General features: G+C 33.4%; 3 protein-coding genes and 1 long non-coding RNA gene across 7 annotated transcripts; 1 reads left to right on the forward strand and 3 right to left on the reverse strand.

The window, feature by feature from the left end:
• Positions 1–175: 175 nt before the first annotated feature.
• On the reverse strand, positions 176–7,819 carry LOC111014291 (alpha carbonic anhydrase 1). 2 transcript variants are annotated; one of them, XM_088123555.1, is made up of 6 exons: positions 7,316–7,819; positions 2,781–2,998; positions 1,405–1,514; positions 879–981; positions 592–774; positions 176–503 (listed from the first exon to the last, which is right to left on the reverse strand). In XM_088123555.1, the coding sequence occupies exons 1-6, from the start codon at positions 7,533–7,535 to the stop codon at positions 369–371; spliced, it is 969 nt and encodes a 322-aa protein (XP_087979681.1). In that variant the 5' UTR covers positions 7,536–7,819; the 3' UTR covers positions 176–368. The 2 variants fall into 2 exon arrangements, with proteins under 2 accessions (XP_087979681.1, XP_022144656.1); XM_022288964.2 differs by lacking the exon at positions 7,316–7,819 and adding an exon at positions 3,220–3,490.
• LOC111014292 (uncharacterized) lies at positions 675–9,536 on the forward strand. 2 transcript variants are annotated; one of them, XR_015790664.1, is made up of 4 exons: positions 675–815; positions 891–1,005; positions 6,344–6,414; positions 9,397–9,536. It is a non-coding gene; the product is annotated as an uncharacterized LOC111014292 (long non-coding RNA). The 2 variants fall into 2 exon arrangements; XR_002601815.2 differs by lacking the exon at positions 9,397–9,536 and having other exon boundaries at positions 6,344–6,605.
• On the reverse strand, positions 7,971–14,525 carry LOC111014290 (Thioredoxin family protein). 2 transcript variants are annotated; one of them, XM_022288963.2, is made up of 13 exons: positions 13,984–14,517; positions 13,432–13,496; positions 12,643–12,715; positions 12,427–12,445; positions 12,132–12,251; positions 11,659–11,728; positions 11,245–11,288; positions 11,063–11,104; positions 10,872–10,931; positions 10,647–10,714; positions 9,722–9,779; positions 9,481–9,588; positions 7,971–8,265 (listed from the first exon to the last, which is right to left on the reverse strand). In XM_022288963.2, exons 1-12 carry the CDS (start codon positions 14,292–14,294, stop codon positions 9,499–9,501), a joined length of 1,020 nt encoding a protein of 339 aa, XP_022144655.1. In that variant the 5' UTR covers positions 14,295–14,517; the 3' UTR covers positions 7,971–8,265; positions 9,481–9,498. The 2 variants fall into 2 exon arrangements, with proteins under 2 accessions (XP_022144655.1, XP_087979680.1); XM_088123554.1 differs by lacking the exon at positions 10,872–10,931 and having other exon boundaries at positions 13,984–14,525.
• A 2,159-nt stretch (positions 14,526–16,684) lies between these two features.
• LOC111014259 (SOUL heme-binding family protein) lies at positions 16,685–18,829 on the reverse strand. Its single transcript, XM_022288924.2, has 8 exons — positions 18,508–18,829; positions 18,334–18,420; positions 18,109–18,179; positions 17,898–17,999; positions 17,710–17,814; positions 17,446–17,581; positions 17,063–17,172; positions 16,685–16,974 (listed from the first exon to the last, which is right to left on the reverse strand). Exons 1-8 carry the CDS (start codon positions 18,737–18,739, stop codon positions 16,900–16,902), a joined length of 918 nt encoding a protein of 305 aa, XP_022144616.1. The 5' UTR covers positions 18,740–18,829; the 3' UTR covers positions 16,685–16,899.
• Between the last annotated feature and the right edge of the window lie 1,239 nt (positions 18,830–20,068).

The raw sequence follows: 20,068 nt of genomic DNA on the forward strand, positions 1-20,068 counted from the left end.
GCATATATATCAATAGAAATTCAAAACATGGTATTTACGATTAGGACTTTTTACTATATAAATAGCTAAGAAAATTTTAATATATATATATATATATTTTAAGTACAATATTGGGATAAATGTAAATTATTTTTTAGTTCACTATTGATTATGATATAATAAAGTAATCAGGGAGGAAACGTGAAATGACCAGTTACTATTCAATCAATCCACGAAGATTACAGAGTAGAAAGGTTAGAATGGTATTTATGAACTTCTTTTTCTTTTCTTTTTTCTTTTTTTTTTTCCTTTTAAGAAGAGGAATTCAAGCCGAGCAATTCTTCGTTTGTTCATTGTTGTGCGGCACAAAGAGGGCGCGGGAGAGGTTTTCAGTACTCGCTGAGTTCGTCGTAGATTTCAATCTTCCGGCCATTCAGCGCCTGCGCCGGCCGGGCGTTGTTTTTGTACGCCGAATCCAATGGAGCCTTCAGTGCTTCAACTTGCTCCTTCGAAATAGTCCTCACCTGCGAGGTAATTTTGAATGTTATATGCTTAAGCCCTAAGGTAATCCGTTCCGCCGTGAGGAGCTTGATAAATGGAGATTTGATTTACCTTGCCGAGAATGCTCCAGATGACGTTCTCGGAGCAGGGAGGAGTGGTGAGAGAGCCGACGTATCTGTAATATTTGCGAGTCTTCTTCCTCAATTGCCTCGTGTCTAGGTTTTCGATTGTAATGTGAGATTCTTCATCGGCGCCACATCGCTCCTTGGCTAACTCCCCCAATTTGTCTTGGATCTGCAATTTTGCCGGATTGCGGTGATTGTAATTTGTAAAATGTATGTTTCCGAAAATTTTCGATTCGTTTTGAGAGAGTGAAATTGACTGATTGATTGATGTACCTTCTGGAGTAGGAGATCTGGATCGCCGTATTGGAGGAGGATTGCTATGACGGAGAGGCTGCCGTCGTCTGCCTGATGGAGTAGATGAAGCTCGGCTGCGAATCTGTTCCAATCGGAAAGTACGGAGGTAATTTTCAAATCCAGAACTCCTTGAAATTAGTATTACAGATGAACTTGATCCGATTAGATTGATTCGGGGATAAAACTAGAATCAGTTCTTTTTTAGGCCGTTTGGATTTAGATGAATTGTCGAGATTGATGAGTTTCATGATTTTCATACAAATCGATTGTTTAAGAGAACTTAAAAATTTTCTGAAATCTTCTTTTCACTTTAGATTTCATATTCTTGGAACAGATTTCAAATTTCAAAGTACTAATGTTTTTGTAAAATTAATTTTCGAATGTATAATAAGTTTGAAATAAAATATTTAGGAAAAAAGCTTCATGTGACAGCTTGATAATAGATGGGCTTGGGCCTATAATGGGCCGGCCCAGAGAGAGAGAGATGGGGTGAAGGTGAACATACTGCTCGCCGTTGAGGCGGTGCTCGGAAGGAGAATGCCAATGCATTTGTTTGAGGCTGTAGTTTTTACCATCTATTACGGCTACTCCACCTGAATTCTCCCCGAAATGTAACTGATTTTTTGGAAGAAAAGAAAAATGTCAATATGGCTCACATTTTTATTTATTGATTTATCACATTTTCTGAAATATAATGCATAAATATGTATGAACCTATCAGAGTATTAATAGAACAGTATTGCATCTGAAGGCGGAAAAAGAATTAGAAATTATCCGTAGGTTTGGCCAATTGGCTCTCTCTCTCTCTTTTTGAAAAATGAAGTATAAATGTGTCTCATAACTTTTTATTATTCCTTTTATTGGTTTGTTCTTCTATGTTTCACCTAAACAAATTGTTTTTGACTTATTCTTTAGAATTTTAAATTAAGAGAGATTTTCACTGGAAAATCAAATTTTTAAGAATAGAACATTCATTTTCATTTTGGTGGTCTGATATGTAATTTAGGAAGGGGAAAGAACAAGATAAAAGATATATTGATGTTTTTAAAAATTAAGACCAAAATATTAGCCCTTTTTACATAAAATTGTATATAATTTTAAAAGTATTTCTACACGAACAAGCAATAAGATATTAGAAGGAGAAAAAAGGCCAATGTGAAACTGTTGATTTTTCACAAGCTAGAAACAAAAAATAGGAAATAAGGAAGTTTGTTCTTAGTTTTTCATTTTTGAAAAGTAAGATTAGAAACATTATTTTCCCTTATGCGTTCCTTTATTTTGTTATATAATTTTTATAAAAAATTTAAAAATCTAGGACAATTAAAAAAAATATATATATATATATATATATTTTTTTTTTTCAAAACCTTGTTTTTGTTTTTGAAATTTGGCTAAGAATTCAAATATGTTTTTAAGAGATACAAAAAACTTACTCATGAAATTGTATAAAATAAAGCATAATTTTTAAAAACATAAAACTAAAAACGAAGGTCCCAATTGATAACCATTTGACTTTTAAAAATTAAGTCTAAAAACACTACTTCCACCTTGTGTTTCTTTGTTATCTACTTTCTAAAACGTTTTTAAAACACAAGCCAAAATTTGAAAGACCGAAAAACCTACTTCTGTTTTTAAAATTTGACTAAGAATTTAAATGTGTTTCTAAAACATGTGAATAAATTGTGAGAAATCAAGTATATATAACTTTTAAAAACAGAAAAACAAAATTAAAATAGTTATCGAACTTATGAAAATAGTTGGCAAATGAGACCTTAGCAAATCGATAAGCATGCATATGCATATGTAGGTATGTATGCATGTTGATGATGTGGGCATGGGGGAATAAAAGAGAGGTAAAAGTTATAGGTTTGAAGGGCAAACCCCAATGTTAAAGCCGTTGTTGACAAGTGTGGCATTAGCAGAAGTATATTTTCTGATTAGTGTTTGAAGATGCTTGCCAAACGAGGTCTTGTCCTTCACAATGTCTATTGGTGACTGTGATTTTCCATTTTTGCATGCTGCAAAACTTGGGCTCAACTCTCCCCAGTATTGAGGTCCATGCGAGCCATCATAAGTAAATGCAGCGGATTGCCCCACCTCTGTCCACCCAAAAATAATAGGAAAAACACACAGTTTAGAAGAGAATCATTTCTTGAATAAAAGGATTAGCTAGCTAGGAGTACTTCATTTCCTTCCTCTTCTGCAGCCATTTTCATTTTCCCAGAAAACAAACAAACAAACAAACCCATGGTGTTTTTTTCCCGGAAAGTAGAAGAGAAAATGAAATGGGAAAATTGGAGAAGTTAGGGAAAGGGCTTACGGTCGGCTTGCACGAAAACACCAATAAACAAAAGAGAGAAAACAAAAATAGAGGAGAATGGAGGAGCCATTGTTGCCAACTCTTAGCACACAGCTACTCTCCTTATGAAGCTATGGACAATATAATGGAGTTTTTATATATATAATAAATCCATCTTTATATGGCGAAATATGGGGCGGTCATGTGGTGCTGCTAATCTCTCTCTCTCTTTCTGACAGAGAATGTGAGAGAGAGAAACAACGGATGGGGTATCTAAATTTAGAGGAACTGTTTTTTTAAAAAGAAAAATTTTGGTGGTGTGTGTTTTTTGGCGAATATATTGGATCATCTTGGCTTTACATGTTTGTAGCTATTTGTAGTTTTTTATATTCGGTAATTTGTTTTCCTTCGTTGTGATTGTTTTTTGGCCAAATGCAAATTTTGCTTTTTAGAGGATCAGTTTACCCCTTATTTTCTTACTCTTTTCTGTTAAATATTTGTGAAGAATTAAAGATTCGAGATTCCATCTATATCACATGTCATGGAGTTTGGTGTATAATTTTTGTCTATAACAGGAAAAAAAAAACATTTGCTTACTTGTCCTTCCAAAACAAACCTGCATTCTTACCTAATGAAGGGTTTAAATATTGATATAATTATGATTTACGAAGATCGTGATGTTGGAAAAAAATGAAAAGAAGTATATGACCTTTTTTCTTTTTAATATATATATCTTTCGAATATCTAGTTGTATTTTAAATTGTGATATATCCACCACATTAAACTTATTTGAGTGCCAGCATAGTTCAAATAGTAAATATCATAATATTTAAATTTCTCTACTTCATGTCTGTTGTATTTTTTTTTTAACCTTTAAGAAGACAAAATTATTTGTGTTTAAACGGTTCGTTTGCATAATTATATTGTTAGGAAGCAATGAAATTGCCAACATGAGCATATCTCGATAGTAAATGCATATAATTTCTTTTCTTTATGTTTAAGTTTCAAATCTCCACTCTCATATTTGTTTTTTTTTAAGTGCAAAAAGAATTTATTGACTTCATATTCATACTCGCATAAATGATGAAATTAATATTTTTTAAGTTTGTTGTTGTGGAGATTTGTGAATAGATGTCCATGTTTTTTATTTCCTTCATCCTTTCTAATGCCTGATCATTTATGTGTGTGTGAATATTATGGCTTCGTTGCTCTGTTGGCTTTTTGTAGCCATCTTGGTCTTGGATTTAAAGGCTTTTTGCTACTCAATAAGGTTAGATTTGCATATTATTATGATTAAGCTTGTGCAACTCAATAGGGGGATTTTTGGATCTTTCGTTAGTAATCTTTTTGAGTGATTTTTAAAAATTAGTTTTCGGTTAATTCTCTAATTTAGTTTTGAATATGTTGATTCTACTAGTTATTCAAGTTTCTGTTAATTTTTTGAAGTTAGAATTTCACTTAGAAGTATATAAGTGAAAAATGAAATATTTTCCCCTAAATAAACCATAAATGTATAATTTATAGTTTTGATAGAAGGGAATTCATCTTTTCAATATGATCAAGTCCAGTCTTATGAACTTTTCCTTTTCACTTTGACAAACTAAGATCTTCATTTTTGGCGATCTGAAAATTCATGAAAATTAAGTTCCAATTTCATGATTTTTAGTTGTTCAGTGAGGACCTAGAAGTAAAATAAATAAAATAAAATTTCATCTCGTTCATCAAATCCATATTTTTCTCTCTCTTTCTTTTTCATCTTATTTTTATTTCTTATTTTTTAATAGTGGATTGAAGATAAGATCCAATTAAAGCCAATTTTTTTTCTCCCTCTTGTTCCTCCCCTATAACATCAAAGAATGGTGGACATGTGTGTGATGTTACATTGCACTAATTGGATTGGTTTGTGGATGCTCTTATAATGTGGGTATTACCTTGAAATATATTTTTCTTGTTTTGAAAAAAAAAATGGAAATAAAAAGGGGGGAGAAAAAGGAAGGATTACTTTCCATCATTGTATTTTTTGACTTTTTTTTTAATGTCATTTTTATGTCAAACTCTCTAGAAAAGGGTGAATACTTTCCCGAGTGGGAATTCAATTGAGAATTTGTGTAATTTTATTTCACTAAAATGATTGATAACTATATCTTCTCTCAAAAAAATTTCCCCATATCATCGGGTAATTTTGCTTTTTTAAAAAAGAAATTTATTGGAAAAAAAAGACCTGTAAAACCTATTTCCTTTACAAACATTTTTATTTACAAAATTTACTCTTACCATAATGTTTCTCGAGAAGATAATTGCACCATGCATATTCCAGAAAACCCTTTTTTTTTTTTACTATTTTTCTAAACAAGAATGAAAATTGTTCTATTTTATAAATTTGTGGTAAGAAGCATGGCAAATTCATTGAATAAAAATACTTTTTTTAGTTGGATCCCCATCAATTTTCTGCTCAGATCCCTTGAAGAGACCCACAGTATTTAGTTTACGTAGTTATTTCATATTCTTAGAGAATTGATATGCACATCATTGGTCTACTTTTGGTATTCTCTATTTTCTACCCATTTTAGATGGATAACATAATTTAGCTTCCAACAATTGCTTGAGGTATACATCTTTGACCAAAATGTCTACAATTTGTATCTCTACTTTCACATGTCGATGAACTTTAAGAACATAATTTAGCTAATGAAATGTATTATTATTTATTTTATTTTTTTTGAAATTTCATTCGTTCTCTCTATTTTGATAGTCATTTTTTTTTTATTAGCCATACCATAGTTATTGAAGGATATATAATAATAATAATAATAATAAATTATTATTATTATTTTGTCCTCTTTCATTCAAAAAAAATTATCTATACAATGTTGAATTGAGGAGATTTTTTCTGCTTGAGTTCAACATGAAGAGAAATTAGAACCCTGAAACTAGTTGACTATTCAAAATATATCACCAAATTGATGTGTGAGCTTTTGAAAAGTGACAGAAACATTCACTCGGGAAAAAATATCATACTTTTGAAGATTATTATGGTCTATTAGGACTCGTGATTTTGAATTTCAAGAAATAATTTGTTCAATAAATAATTTTATTTGTTTTCAATTCTCCAAATACTTTTTGAAGTGTATTATTAATTCCCCAGAAGCCCACTCACGACTTCACCTTCGAAGATGCCCAATGCCCGAGGTTGAGTTCTCGATGGATGGTAGTTTGGTAATGTTCATATTTCTCATCTTCTATTTTTGTTTTAAAATTTAGAAAAACAACCTTTTGATAAATATCCTCATTTTTAAGCAACATTTTTAAAATTGTACACTAATTTCTAAATTTGTGTACAATTCTATTTCTTATTTCCGTTACTAGTTTCTAAAAAATATATGACGCAATAATTTTAAATAGTTTCATTTCTAAAACTTAATTTTGAGGTAAATCTTTATTATTATTTTTTTAATTTTAGAGGTGAGATAACAAAAGAACGATACAATTTTATAAAAAATAAAATAATTATCAAACACTTTTCATCTCAAAAAATAGAAAACAAGAAATAAGAAACAATAGGGAAACATGAATATATTTTTTTTTATTACCCCAGAGTCGGCGACCCTTTGACCTTTATGCCTCTATACCTAGGGTATGCTAATTGTCCCCATACAATGAGTCATTGTTTGGTGAAAGTTGTATGGCATGTAACTATTAAACAGGCCTTCAATTTATCTATTTTATTTTTCTGTATAGAAACAGGAGGGAAAAGAAACGAATACCCTTTAAATATTCCTCTCCAAAAACCACTAAAATATATTGCCTCGAATATTTTATTAGAAAGAGGAAAAACTTCAACACTATCGTAGGTTGGAAAACGATGAAAGAATATTTTCCTCAAAAGTGAAGAATGATAAATCACTATTATAAAGAAGGAAAGAAGAAAAAACTACCCAACTCCCCATGGATAAAAAGTTCCTCCCTTTTGAAGAATTGTGAGAGCTCCCTTTCATGGCCACCCCCACCCACAACAACAGCCATCAAAACCAAAAGATGTGTAGAAACTAAAGCCACCACACAAAGTGCATCATCAGAAGGCACCCCCAAAAGAGAGAGAGAGAGAGAGAGGCATTACCTGCTTTATCTTCCATGGTAGAGGAGTGATGAAATGCCCTTCTTCTCCTCTGAAAGTGAAATTGGTCCTCTCCCATGTCACTATCTTGCAACCTCATACTTGGTTTGGTTGGTTGTCCTAAAAGAACCAAAGAACAGTCCCTCCCTGTCCCTCCCTCCACAGATGTGGATATGCCACTCAACTCAAAAGAAATAGAGACTTGAAAGATCTCTAAATCCATCCATATACCACAGCCAATTTTCAAAAGTAAAAATAAAAATAAAAAGCTTTTTTGAACACTACTTTTATTTAGTGTTCAAGATTTGCCGTGAATTTAAAGATGTACAAAACAATGAAATTGTTGACAAACATGTTTAACTTTTCTTTTTTCAAAAATGCACAAATAAAATGTATCAAATAGACCCTAAAATGCTAATGTTTTCTTAGTACGTTCCTGCCTGTGGACAAAATTATTGTTGGGATTGGTGTCACTTTTCCTTTACTATAGCTACACATCTCTTTTATCTAATTGGATATCTTTTATGTTAACCAATTTGGATCGGAGTTTTCCCCTTCTTTTGTAATTTCATATGACCAATGAAATTATTTCTTACCCAAAAAAAATAAAATAAAAAATAATTATTGTTGGGTTTTTCTACCAGGAGCATGCATATAATTGAGTTAAAAGTTGGAGATAGAAGAATATATAGAGTGAAGACTATACATGTGAATATGAATAGTAATAGCACCATCCCCTACTACTAGACATTTTTAGTAGACCACACAAAGAAAATAGGTCATTTTTGGCACGGTGTCTCTAGTAAAACCATATTGAAGAATATACACTTACACGTAAACTCGAAAGTTCAGGGATCAGATGGCCGACCTCAAGGCCTCAATTATCAGGCAAAAAGTCTCTTTATGGTGATGTGGGGTAGAGGGATTACATTGGAGTTTAGGCCCTACTTGTCCTGCCACAAAAAAATGGTGAGAAAATGAGACACCTATCAACATCTTTCTTTCTTTGAGGGTTCAAACAGAAATAAAGATTCCCCACGAAACCAGGTCAAATATACCCTCCACATTGAATGGATCATATTCATATACCATGCTTTGAAACTTCTAGTACATATATTCTGTTGGAGATAGCTTTCAGAAGTCACTTCCTATGTTGGGGAAAAAATGGTCTAATTTCTAGTAGATGGGTTCTGAGTAATTATGGTGATTTAAACAGGAAAAAGTAAGAACCTCATAAGATGAAGAAAAAAGGCCTCGGGGGCGCCCCTGGGTATAAGGGAGTAAAGCTCCGACTTCCAATTATCAGAAAAAAAAAAGAAAAAAGAAAAAAAAAAACTCTTATTGACAGAATGCTTAACAAACAAAATAAGATTTATGCCAGTATTAGGCTTATCAACATCAAGTAAATAAAGCAAGTGGATTACTTTTCCAACGCTACTTTCTACTGTCCTTAATTTGAAAGATTATTTGGAAAGATATCTTCTGTTGTTTTATTTCTGTGCATTTCTTCTTTTATACATTAATTCAAAAACATTACATATTTAAAGAATAAATAGTAACTGTATTCAAGTAACTGCTTAAGAATGCTTCAAAAGAAACACATGAAAACAGCGGAATACCACTTTTGTTTTCTACTCCTAAAAACCATTTTTTAAAAAGAAGTTATCCAAAGAATTTACTTTTGAACTTTCTTAACGGAATTGTTTTAAAGCAAGGCTTCCCAAACAGACCCTCAACTATTTTCATGAATTACATGCTCATGCCAATGACGAAAGAGAATAACGACTCCCTATAACAAATTTTTTAAACCAAGGCATGAAGGCAGTCAAATAAAATTTTTTTTTATATCCGTGAGTGTCTAAGCCAGCTTACACGCACTGGAGCAGTCATTTGACCCTACAACATTATGTGTTGGAAAATACATAGAAATTAATTCCTAAAGTAGGTGGCCAACATGGGTTTGAATTTATTTCCTCTCAATTTATCTTAGTCCCTTTGGATCAATGAGTCACTTATGATTTAAGGAGGGCCAAAGCAAATCTTGAAGCTATTTATGTAATTCTAATAGTATACTCATTCCCCAGGAGCTCTAGGTGTCAAATGCAGGAACTTTTTGTGACCGTAAAAATCCAAAAGCGTATGAAAAGAAGGGGAGAAGAAGAGTTGACCTTGAAAATGACTTATTATTAAAGGGCATAGGTTGCTTGAAGATACTCCACTATTTCAGCACTTTCAAACATTCGCACCCCAGTGTTTGGGTCATCTAAGTATGGAACCTATCAGCAATTTGGTACAAAACTATCATTGACCTTGCTTATACAAGAATAATAAAAACGTGACTGTAAAAAGATTTAAAAAGGAAAGAAAGAAAGAAAAACCATCACTTTAGCGGTAATTTATTAGATTTACCTGAAAGTTTCCCGCCTTCTCATACAACTCTTGTCGTTTTGGGCTCCCACGAGCGCAACTGAATCAAACAAAAGAGAATTAAGCATCGCAAAAAATATCGACATACGTAAGATGTACTGAAGGCTATAGCATTTGTCATTTTAGCATCAACCTAAATCCAACAATTGTTTTATAAGATTTTCTCTGGTTCTGCTGTAATCTATGTAGGGATAAAATGTAAAGCTCTAAAAAATGAAACAGGGATCAATATAATGTAGCTAGTTATATGATTATTATCAATTTTAACATTTTTTTCATACAAATATTAAAACTAAGCTAGGTATGCACGTGCCATATATCCCAAAAACTTTATAATGTTTCACAAAATTGTTAAAAGTATGACACGTAATCCCTGCCAACACGAGTATAGTTCAGTGGTAAAAAAGGCATATAACTTCCCTCGAGGTTGGACGTTCAAATCTCCACATCCTTGCATTTGTCGTAAAAAAAAAAGACACAATTCACAATCACAAACATGCATATATACTTTCAGAAACCAAGAACAGACAACTGGGTATAAATGTGATAATGAATAAAAACACACGTGAAAATGTTTCAAAGTACTTTTTGAACTCAATGCTTCTAATGCATTAATTAAAAAGTTACAATTTTGGAGGTGCTACTAATGCCCATGCATGACTAATATTTTTTTTCCTCGAGAAAAAAAAAACATAAATCTAGACAATTATGATTTATGTGCAAAGATCCAGATGACAAGTGAGATGTTTTTTTCCCTAAGAAAAAAACATAAATCTTGGCAATTATGTGCAAAGATCCAGATGATGAGTGAGTATATCACTGTGTAATTAAAACTTTAATATGCCAAATGAACTACAGTATAAAATTTATAATGGACATCGCTATTTGAATGTGTAAGAGACTTTACCAACGTACTAAATGTGGTAACTCCAACTCTACTAGTACTTCACGAACAAGTTTGCAAAAAGGAGAACCCTGAGAGAAAAGAGAAGTAAAGGATTTCAAAATACTGTAAAAAGGGAAGAGAATTTTACGTATCCATCATTGCACCAAAATATGTCGATTGTCATGAAATACAATTACAAAAGAACTTTAAACATTAAAATATCAGAAAAGTCGATGATTCAATGACCTCATATGCCCATATTTCTAAGGGGGCAGGTGGTAGCTTTGATGGCTTATAAATAGAACCCTGAAATTAACACAAACAATGAATGCGGCATGCGATAAATTTCTTGCTTCGGATAGATGAACTTCATCCCAACTTTCCAAAGCGAGAGATTATCTACAAAATTAAGAAGTTCGGATTTGAATATATCTAACCCTGCCCAGACGACCAATCATAGCAAAGCCTTCTGTCAAAGTCTGCACCAAGAAACTTTGTCAATTATAGCCCAATGCAGAAAAAAGGGCATTCAACTTACAACCTTAGCCTATTACAATTTTTTCTACATTTCAACAAATACTATTACATAAATAAATAAATAAAGGAGTGAACTGCTAACCGTCAAAAGTCCAAGAGAGAGAAGGAGAGGTACATTTCCATCACCTGCGTGAACATAAGGTTAGTTAAAGTGAATAATATTACAAGTTCAAGAAGTGTAATGCTTGGACATTGAGACGAAAGAAGCATCTTTGCTTAGTTTAACAGGGTCGGGTCGTCTCAATATGGACTCAATATCTATTATCTTGCCACTTCTCGACTTGGCTGGTATAATTGCTAAAATTATCAAAATGAGATTCGAACTTTCCATTTTCTTTGTAACTAAAGGAAGGAACAACTGACGTTTAATGGATTAAATTTTTTTCATCTATTTCCTAAGATATCTTTAAACTGACGAAGCAAATAATAAGAAATAATTAGATAAATAAAAAGAAAACGGATTAAATTGTTCATAACATTTGTGATGAGCACGCACCATAATTTTGAACTAGATACTTGATTATCTCATCCGATTCATACATAGCAACTCCGGTATTTGGATCCACCTGCAAACAGATACCAAATATGGAGCTTAGCAATTCATTAAGAGTTTCTGGTTGAACAAAAAAGATGGAATTAAGACATATACAACAACAGCAAACGATTACAAAATCTAATATTGATTTAGAATTGGAGGGAATGGGGAAAACTGGAAATGGTCAATCTTTCAGTAGTGAAACAATTAAGCTTCCAAGATTATCATTTATTTTGAGTTACAGTATTGAGTTAGAATTCCAAATTTTGAGATGCATCCAAAACACTGTAAAACCGTACTGGGTGGTATGTCTATATTTTGACCTCCTTCATTCTTGATATTTCCTTGAGCAATATCAATAAATATTTGATTTGCTCCAAATAGAAAGATATCAGAAATTAAATGAATGAAATGGAAAAGGGAAATTTTCAAACCATATATGGAAATTGCTGCTTTCCTCCCATCTGAGCAACCTTGGGACGGAAATTTGGACCATTTCGAGGGCAAGGATAGAATAGAATATCAAGATCTAACACAGCAACAATTTCCCTGACCTGCAAACACAAAAAATATTCCGACAACATACTCATGTTTTCTGGATCATCAGGTGTCGCAAGTGAAATACTATTCCAAAAGGAGCTCAAGATTAATGAAAAATGCAAAGGAACTTGTGAAAAAAATGGAAATGCAAGATCCTTCACTTGATGAAGTTCTTTGGGGGCAAATTACCTTCCGGCAAAATGGACAACTGTATCCGTTGATGATAAACCATGAATTGAGAAGGTAATAAAAAGAAAGATTGAAGTTAGTCTATATTCAATCTTAGAAAATATAAACATATCAAAGTTAAAATTTGAACAAAAATGAGTACGAGTAAGTCTAGGCTTTAGAACACAAATATAAAACCTCATTATGCCAACCTCCAGTACAGTGCAAGGGAAATACCTTTCAAACTCATATATTTCAATAGGCTTCTTTGGGCGAGGCCCTAACTTTGAAGTCTCTTTGACCTTGTAACCTATAAATCAGCCATAATCAATAAAAATTCACAAGAACTTGTCAGCATGCATGAATTTTTTTTTTTTCTAAGAACCAGGAGTCAGAGCTTTGCTCCCTTATACCTAGAGGCACCTGTGCCCGCTCGAAGGCCCAGACCCCGAAGACATCAAGCGTTTTTGATATTAAGCTAAGGTTTAAAACTTGAGACCTCTAAGCTAGTATGACCAAAAGACTCCAAAACCCTTGTCAACTGGGCTACCCCTTTGGGCTGTCGCCATGCATGATTATAACAAAAGATTTTATTTTCAGATATCATATGAAGCATCTCCTTAACTTAATGAGGACTGAAACTTGATTAGCATTCAGCTGGCTTTCTTTCTCTCTTCTCTTGTTTCATTTAATTATTGAAACTCAAATGGTTCATTCTAAGATTAAGTTGATAACCTGGCGACATTAATTTAACACTTGGCCAAAATTGCAGGCAAAAACATTAACTTTAAGTTTTCCTTTCTACTATGTCGGTTTAAAAGGTTCTGCGCATGATCACGGACTTAGATGTTGGTTATAATTTATAAATATTGTCCTATCAGAAAATCAATGTGGAATACCGAATACCTTCAAATATTATTAAAAAAATCACAAATAAATAAGTGAATTCCACGTACTTAAGTGCAATCACCCTAAGATAAACATCTTATAGCTAATTAACAGAAATAAACCAATAACAATGGTTACCAGCAATTTCAAGAGCATATTTGTCTGGAGGGAACTCATTTTTGGGAACCAAAGATGCCGAGTACCTAACATGATACAGCATATAAGCAAGCCCATTTAGAACATTCCAAGCATCTAACACTCAACAGGATTTATGTAAAAGAGTTCTGAACTTCAACTTGTGAAATCTATTCTATAACTTGGTCCGACTAATTGCTTCAATAAAAGGGTTTATTCTACAGGCCCTTCGGCTATGTTTTATGTAATTTATTTTTATTCTGAAATAAAAAAAATTCAAAATGAACCGGTAGAAATACTACATCTTATGCCTTCCCATTTTGAAAAATTCGAGAAAGAACTAAGAAGCCCATCTTCCATCATATTTCAGTATTTCCTAAAATTCAGACTCTATCTGATTTCTGAGAACGTAAATCTGTTACTAAGAGCATATTCTAACAGCAAGCCGAAAGTAATATTAAGCTTCAGCCAACTGGCTAAAGTAAAAAATTAAAAAGAAATAAAACAAAATAGATGAAAAAATAAAAAGAAGTAAAATAAAATAAAGTTACATACCCGGAAACAAATACACCAGTCCCAAGCCGAAAAATCAAGGAAAGAGAAGCGCCCAAGACATCCCAAATCTTGTCGGGTCTCACGCCGAAACGCTTAGGCTCCGGTGGCTTGAAGTTGGGCGGAGGAGAAAATGAAGAAGATGAGGATGAAAATCCTAGGTTTTCATCTTGTTTAGTCCCCACGGAAGTTGAAGTTGAAGAACTCTCAGATTGCTGGGAGGTCGCTCGAATAGAAATGGAGGTTTTTTGGGTTTTAGTGCCCGGAAGTTGTCTGAAGAATAGAGTCGATGACAAATTCAGAGCTCCCGCCATGTTTCCCCCACCAGATTCCGACCAGCGACTAGTCTCCGGCAGCTGGAGAGGTTGGCACGTGATCTGCAAGCGTGAAATGGGCAAAAGTATGATAAATTAATAATAGGTGGTCAGAAATGCGACAGGTAATTCGGTTTAGCATTGATTTCCCGTTTATCTATCCATTTGGCTTGTGGATCGGATTCTTTGTTCTCGGTCGAAATGAAACTACACATCGTCGCTCCTGTGCACTTCAAACGACATGTCGTATGTCGTGTAGTATAAACACCGTGTCACTTGGTCTTTATTCTATTTCTATCTACCCTCCTAACTTTTATTTCTACTTTTTTTACTCACTAATCTAGTTTCTTTTTAGTAATTTAAATAGAAGGTCAAGAAGGTTTACAGATTTTTCCAAACTTGAATAGCTCAATTGATTAGAGTATATATCTGACTAAAATGTCGTAGATTCGAATTTCATCTCCACTTTTATTTATTGTACTAAAAAAAACGTAACAAATAAATATTGAGAGAGGTAAAAATAATACATTGTTGTTGGAGATGTCCTTTCTATCCTCAATCCTGCGAGAAAAAATATTGATATTTCATATGCAACTCAAATGCCTTTGATATCCTCAATCAAAAATATGAAATGAATGGCTTTGAAGTGCTCTGAAAGGTGGAAGTGGAAGCAACAAATTTGGTTTTTTATTCTAAATCCTGTTCCATAATTGTAGTTTCAACTACACCGCAATCTCATCAGTCCTAATAACAACTCACCATGAGGTCTTAACCCATATCTTCATCATGAGCTCTCTAAGTCAATGTTTCACATCAAAACATAGATCCTCTATGACTACGTAATAAATAACAATTACCAGGACATTCATGAATGATCCCTTTAAATTTCATCCATCTTCAAATCCTACTCTTACCCTTCACTTAGAAATCAAACTTTTTGCGGTAAAATTTCAAGCTAAGCACTCATACACGGAACAATGAGCAACTGTTTGATCATGCGGGAAAGTTTCAACGGTCATTAAATAAATGGTAAAATCATGGAAATAGAGCATCCATTAAAGTTCTCACCGGGTTATGTCAGACTTTCTTGGCTACGCGGTATGCATTTTCTGACAAGCTTCCAGCCTCGCAGCATTGCCAGCATGAAGTGGACCTGCTATTTGGTCCCGTATGATATATTTTGTTCTTCCTCAGTTGTCTAAGGCTAGCAAGAAGCAGATTAGATTTTTCATTCCGGCGGTAGGAAACAGTGTGGTGAGGATTGAACTGGTAATCAAAATGAATTGCAGAAACTGTTGCTGATTGAACAATCTTCGATCAACAAATTATTTCTGATCAGTTTAAGCCGAGTGAAAAAAGACGAGGATGGATACAAAATTCTCATTGATACCACCTTTTTTTTCTTTTTTAAATAGAAGTCCTCATCCATTATAAATGCGAAAGAATGAAGACTCTACTTCATAGCATTCTGAAGTAAACTAGCTAGAACCCTGAATTTACAATTCTCCAATAGTTCGTTCCTAATGATTTAAAGTGTTTGGTATCTTTAGTTATCATTCAAGCAAAGAAAATAATAACAAACAGATTAAGCACACTATCCTGAAGAAAACATAGACCAGATAGAGGTTTGAGAATCTGAGATACAGAATCCAAATATGGAATTAGAGTTTAGTTTGTATTTCTATCTGACCTATAGTTATGCTGCTGCGTATAAGAACCTTTGCAGGCTGAAATTTAACCTGCCAATTTAATGAACAAGGTCAAAATTATATAACAAAACTAATCCATTCTTAAAATTGAAGCTTACATTTGAATTCTGAGTCATCCAGCAAAACGGGAGCAGCAATTAATTTTCCAAGCCAATTCATATTGCACTTGTGCAACCACCAAAACGAGCATAACTCAGCGGTAATTGACATATACCTCCAACAAAAAAGGTCGAGACTTCAAATCTCCTCCCCAACATGATGTACTAAAAAAAAAAAAAGGGTCGTGCAACCACTTTTCTGCTAAGATAGCATGGTAGTAGAGCTATGGCTCATAGTCAACAGGAATTTGAACCATTTACCTCCAAATCAACTCTTTTCAATTTTATAACATCTCTATCATGGAACTGCTTGGGTAGTTCTATTGAGAAGGGAATGGAATTCCCCTATCAATTTATGTTGGAGTTGCAGGTCATATCGTAAACAAAACTAATGCAGCTCTTGCCTAAATAGAACAAATAGTGAAGGAAAGAAAACTATGCAAACCTCTAAAGTCAATTATTGGATGCCTACATGGCATTTCAACTCTAGATAATTCCACACTTGTTAGTTTAATATAATGGACATAATCCTGCAGAGAAACCTTGGAGTTCAGTGAATCATCATTTATCCAAACCCAAGGCACATGGAAATTCCAAATATCATATCCAGGTGGTAGACTGGGGTGAAATATTTGAAGGCATTAGCATGTTCAAATCTTTAGTATCGAGTTTCATAGGTGCACCATTCACTGCCTGATGGAGCTGTAATTACAAGTGAAAGTGACATATATACACACATAAACAGTCTATAATATGAGTAAAATGTTACTATACACGAGGAGAATTTCAATAATGCTGCTATACGTCTTTCCTCTCTACTTCCAGCACAATCTCATTACGACGTTGAAATGGAAGAGTAAAGGGTGGATTATACTGCAGCCATGTACACAGAGTCAGCAACTATTAATACGCAAGAATATATTTACATTAGGAAAAAATAAATATATTACTTATATAATACCTGTGCAACCTCCACAAAACTGCCTGCTTTAACTTGAAACTCCTTGTCATTCTTCAGAGCATCCCTTAATCTGGATTCTCTCCGTTTAACTTCTTCATCGGTGACAAAACCTAATTGAAAAAAAAAAACACATTAATTGGATTCCATAGAAACATTTGGAATCAAGGATCCTGAATTGTTTAACACCTTATAAAGATTGAAGTACGATGATGTGGACTTGGCAGAAAAATATTTAGCATCAGTCATTGTTCAAAAGAATTTAAACTTTTGCGGAATTGGAACTTTGTATGCACTTGGAAAGTAGGAAAAGGTGAAAAATTTTCAAACGTGAAGTTCGGATTCAACATGGAAAGACTTGAGTTTATAGATTAAATGGAAAATACCCGAAAAGGCAATAACTGCAATAATTTTCCTTGGGACTTCTCGAATACTAACAGAAGTATCTTGGGGCACTGGCAAGTTTGGACCATATTTGGAGGGCATGACAAATGACATCTTCCATTGATCTTTACCATCGACCTGGAAAAACAAAGGTGGTAGAAAATTTTACAACTTCATAATACACGATCTGGAAAACTCATAAATTTCATATTTGAAAATATGAATGAAAGAAGAGGTCTAACTAGTTTTACATGTGAAGAACTTACATTTTTCGTTATTACAGGAGTTGTCATATCCATTTTTTCCCCATCAGATTTGTATTGACTCGTCAAAACAGGAGTTGTCATTTCCATTTTCTCTTTCACCGTGTTCTAGAATTAGAACCAGATTTAGAATTAGAGGACGAACAGGGATCAACATTAACAAATTTCATCTCGGATACTTCATAATCTACCTTACCAAAAAGGTACCCAGCCAGGACATTGAAAGATTGAGATGCACCACTGAAATCAAATCCACTCTTTCCAGGCATGGTTGTTTCCGCTATAAAGTAAGGCTGTTTCAATCGATCAATGCAAAGTTTGTGAGCTAATTGTTAGAGTAAGTCTTTAGTAATGAAGCAATAAGGCTGTACAAAAGTAAATTGAGGAGTGAGGAAATTATACCTCAACCTCCCTTATCTCATATTCGTCTCTCCGACTTAAGACCTTGAACTCCATAGTCTCGAGATCGGGAACTAGATTAACTCATCAAGAGCAGTCAATAAACTCAGACAAATAAAAAGACAGAAATACGAGCTGAAATACATTAGAACTAAATCGCAGGACAAAACTAGCAAGTGCAACATTCACAACCAACCAACACAGTTCTCCAAGAAAAAATAAAAATACCTGCCATTAAAGCCTCCTCTAAATTCCGACTCTCGAACCTCTTAGGCAACAAATATTTCAAAGTTTCGGTAGCCAATTCCGACAAAACTGCAGAACAACCACATAACATCGGATTAAACAAGAACAGAAACTTCGAGTACAATTAATCACAAAATCAAATACTGAGACATTTACCGCGCTGAGAGAGAGAAGATGCTTGGGAAGCGAGAGCAAAAACAAGAGAGACTCGAGCTTCCTGCGCGGAAATGGTCGTTCGCGACGGTGAAGTAGCTACAGTGGCGCTGTTCCTGACCGTAGAATCGGCGACGACGGAGCTTAAGGACAATCTGTGAATGATTCTTGAAGGAGGAGGAGTTGAAGATCCGAACGAGGTTTTGGAGAGGACGAGAGGGTTGCAGTGGAGCATTTTTGCTCGGCGATTTCAAATTTCTGTTGCAGAGAGTGGAGTTTGTGAGGCTTCGGTGATGGTGAGAAGATTTTTCCCGGGAATCCATTTTCATAGCGTCGCCACCAACCACTATTTAAGATGGGCTGAAATTTATAATCCTGGGCCTACCATGTGGGCTGAATCTTATGCGCAAAACAACTGGCCCAAATACTGTATTTCAAGTTGGGCTGATGGTCTATCAGGCCCAAAAAATTATTTTTAAGTTACTATTACAAAATATTTACCAATGTATATAATTTAATATTTCAAGTTAAACTTTAAACCTTCCAAATTCGAAACATTCAACTTATCAACTTAAATAAGCGATAAAATTGAATCCTTAATTAGTTAAGTATGTTGTTTTTAAAATTTTGAGGTAACTATGAAGGTTTTTAATAGTAGAATAAGATTACTATTGTGTTTTTTGGTTTTTAATAAAGGTTTTTATTGTTATTTTTTAATATACATATTTATGGTTGGTTTTTATTTTGTATTTAGGTTTTGAGCTTTTCAATATTAGTTGTGGGTAGAGAAGTCTGTTTTTCGTAGAGATGAGATTCCACAGTGACCCGCGTAAACAGGACGGAGAATTCCTATTTAGATTTCCTGCAAGGCAAAGATGGAAGAAGCTTCATATTGTTACCTTGGGCACAAGGATGGAGAATAAGTTTATATTCCCCGTTTCACCTTTTTAAAATATATATACACACTCATAAATAAAATAATCAAATCTTATTGTTCTCTATATATACATGTACTAGAAAAAATAATTTTATTGTTCTCTACCCGCCACCAAAAATTGACAGGTTTATCATTATAAATTAAGTAATTAATTGAAATTTTATTTTAAAGCAATATATAATAAAAACAATTTTAAGAAATAAAAAATAAACGAAAAAAAGACATAATAGGAACTAAATTCCCCTGAATTCTCTACTTAGAATTCCCGTCCTAATCCCATTAAATTTTGTTGGAAATTTTGTGGTGATAGAAAATTAAATGGGACGAGACATTTATAGATAGCCATGGATGTGGTTAAATTTTTATTTTTATTTTTATTCTTACAAAAATTTTGTTTTTTATTGATTAACCCATAGGAGAATTTTTAATTTGATTTGAAGGAATTATTAATTTTGTCACCTATTAAAATTGATAATTTAATTTGATGAAATTGGTTGAACAGATGCCTGATTACTCGAAGAGGAAGAAATCACATTACATGGTCAAATTTGTCAATTACTTGTTATGTTTGCTTATTATTATTATTATTATTATTATTTCCCCCGCGTAATTGAAATGTTAATATAG

Source organism: Momordica charantia (genome assembly GCF_013281855.1).
Source record: "Momordica charantia cultivar OHB3-1 chromosome 5 unlocalized genomic scaffold, Mcharantia_2.0 BLBB01000005.1, whole genome shotgun sequence".
Classification (NCBI taxonomy): Eukaryota; Viridiplantae; Streptophyta; class Magnoliopsida; order Cucurbitales; family Cucurbitaceae; genus Momordica; species Momordica charantia.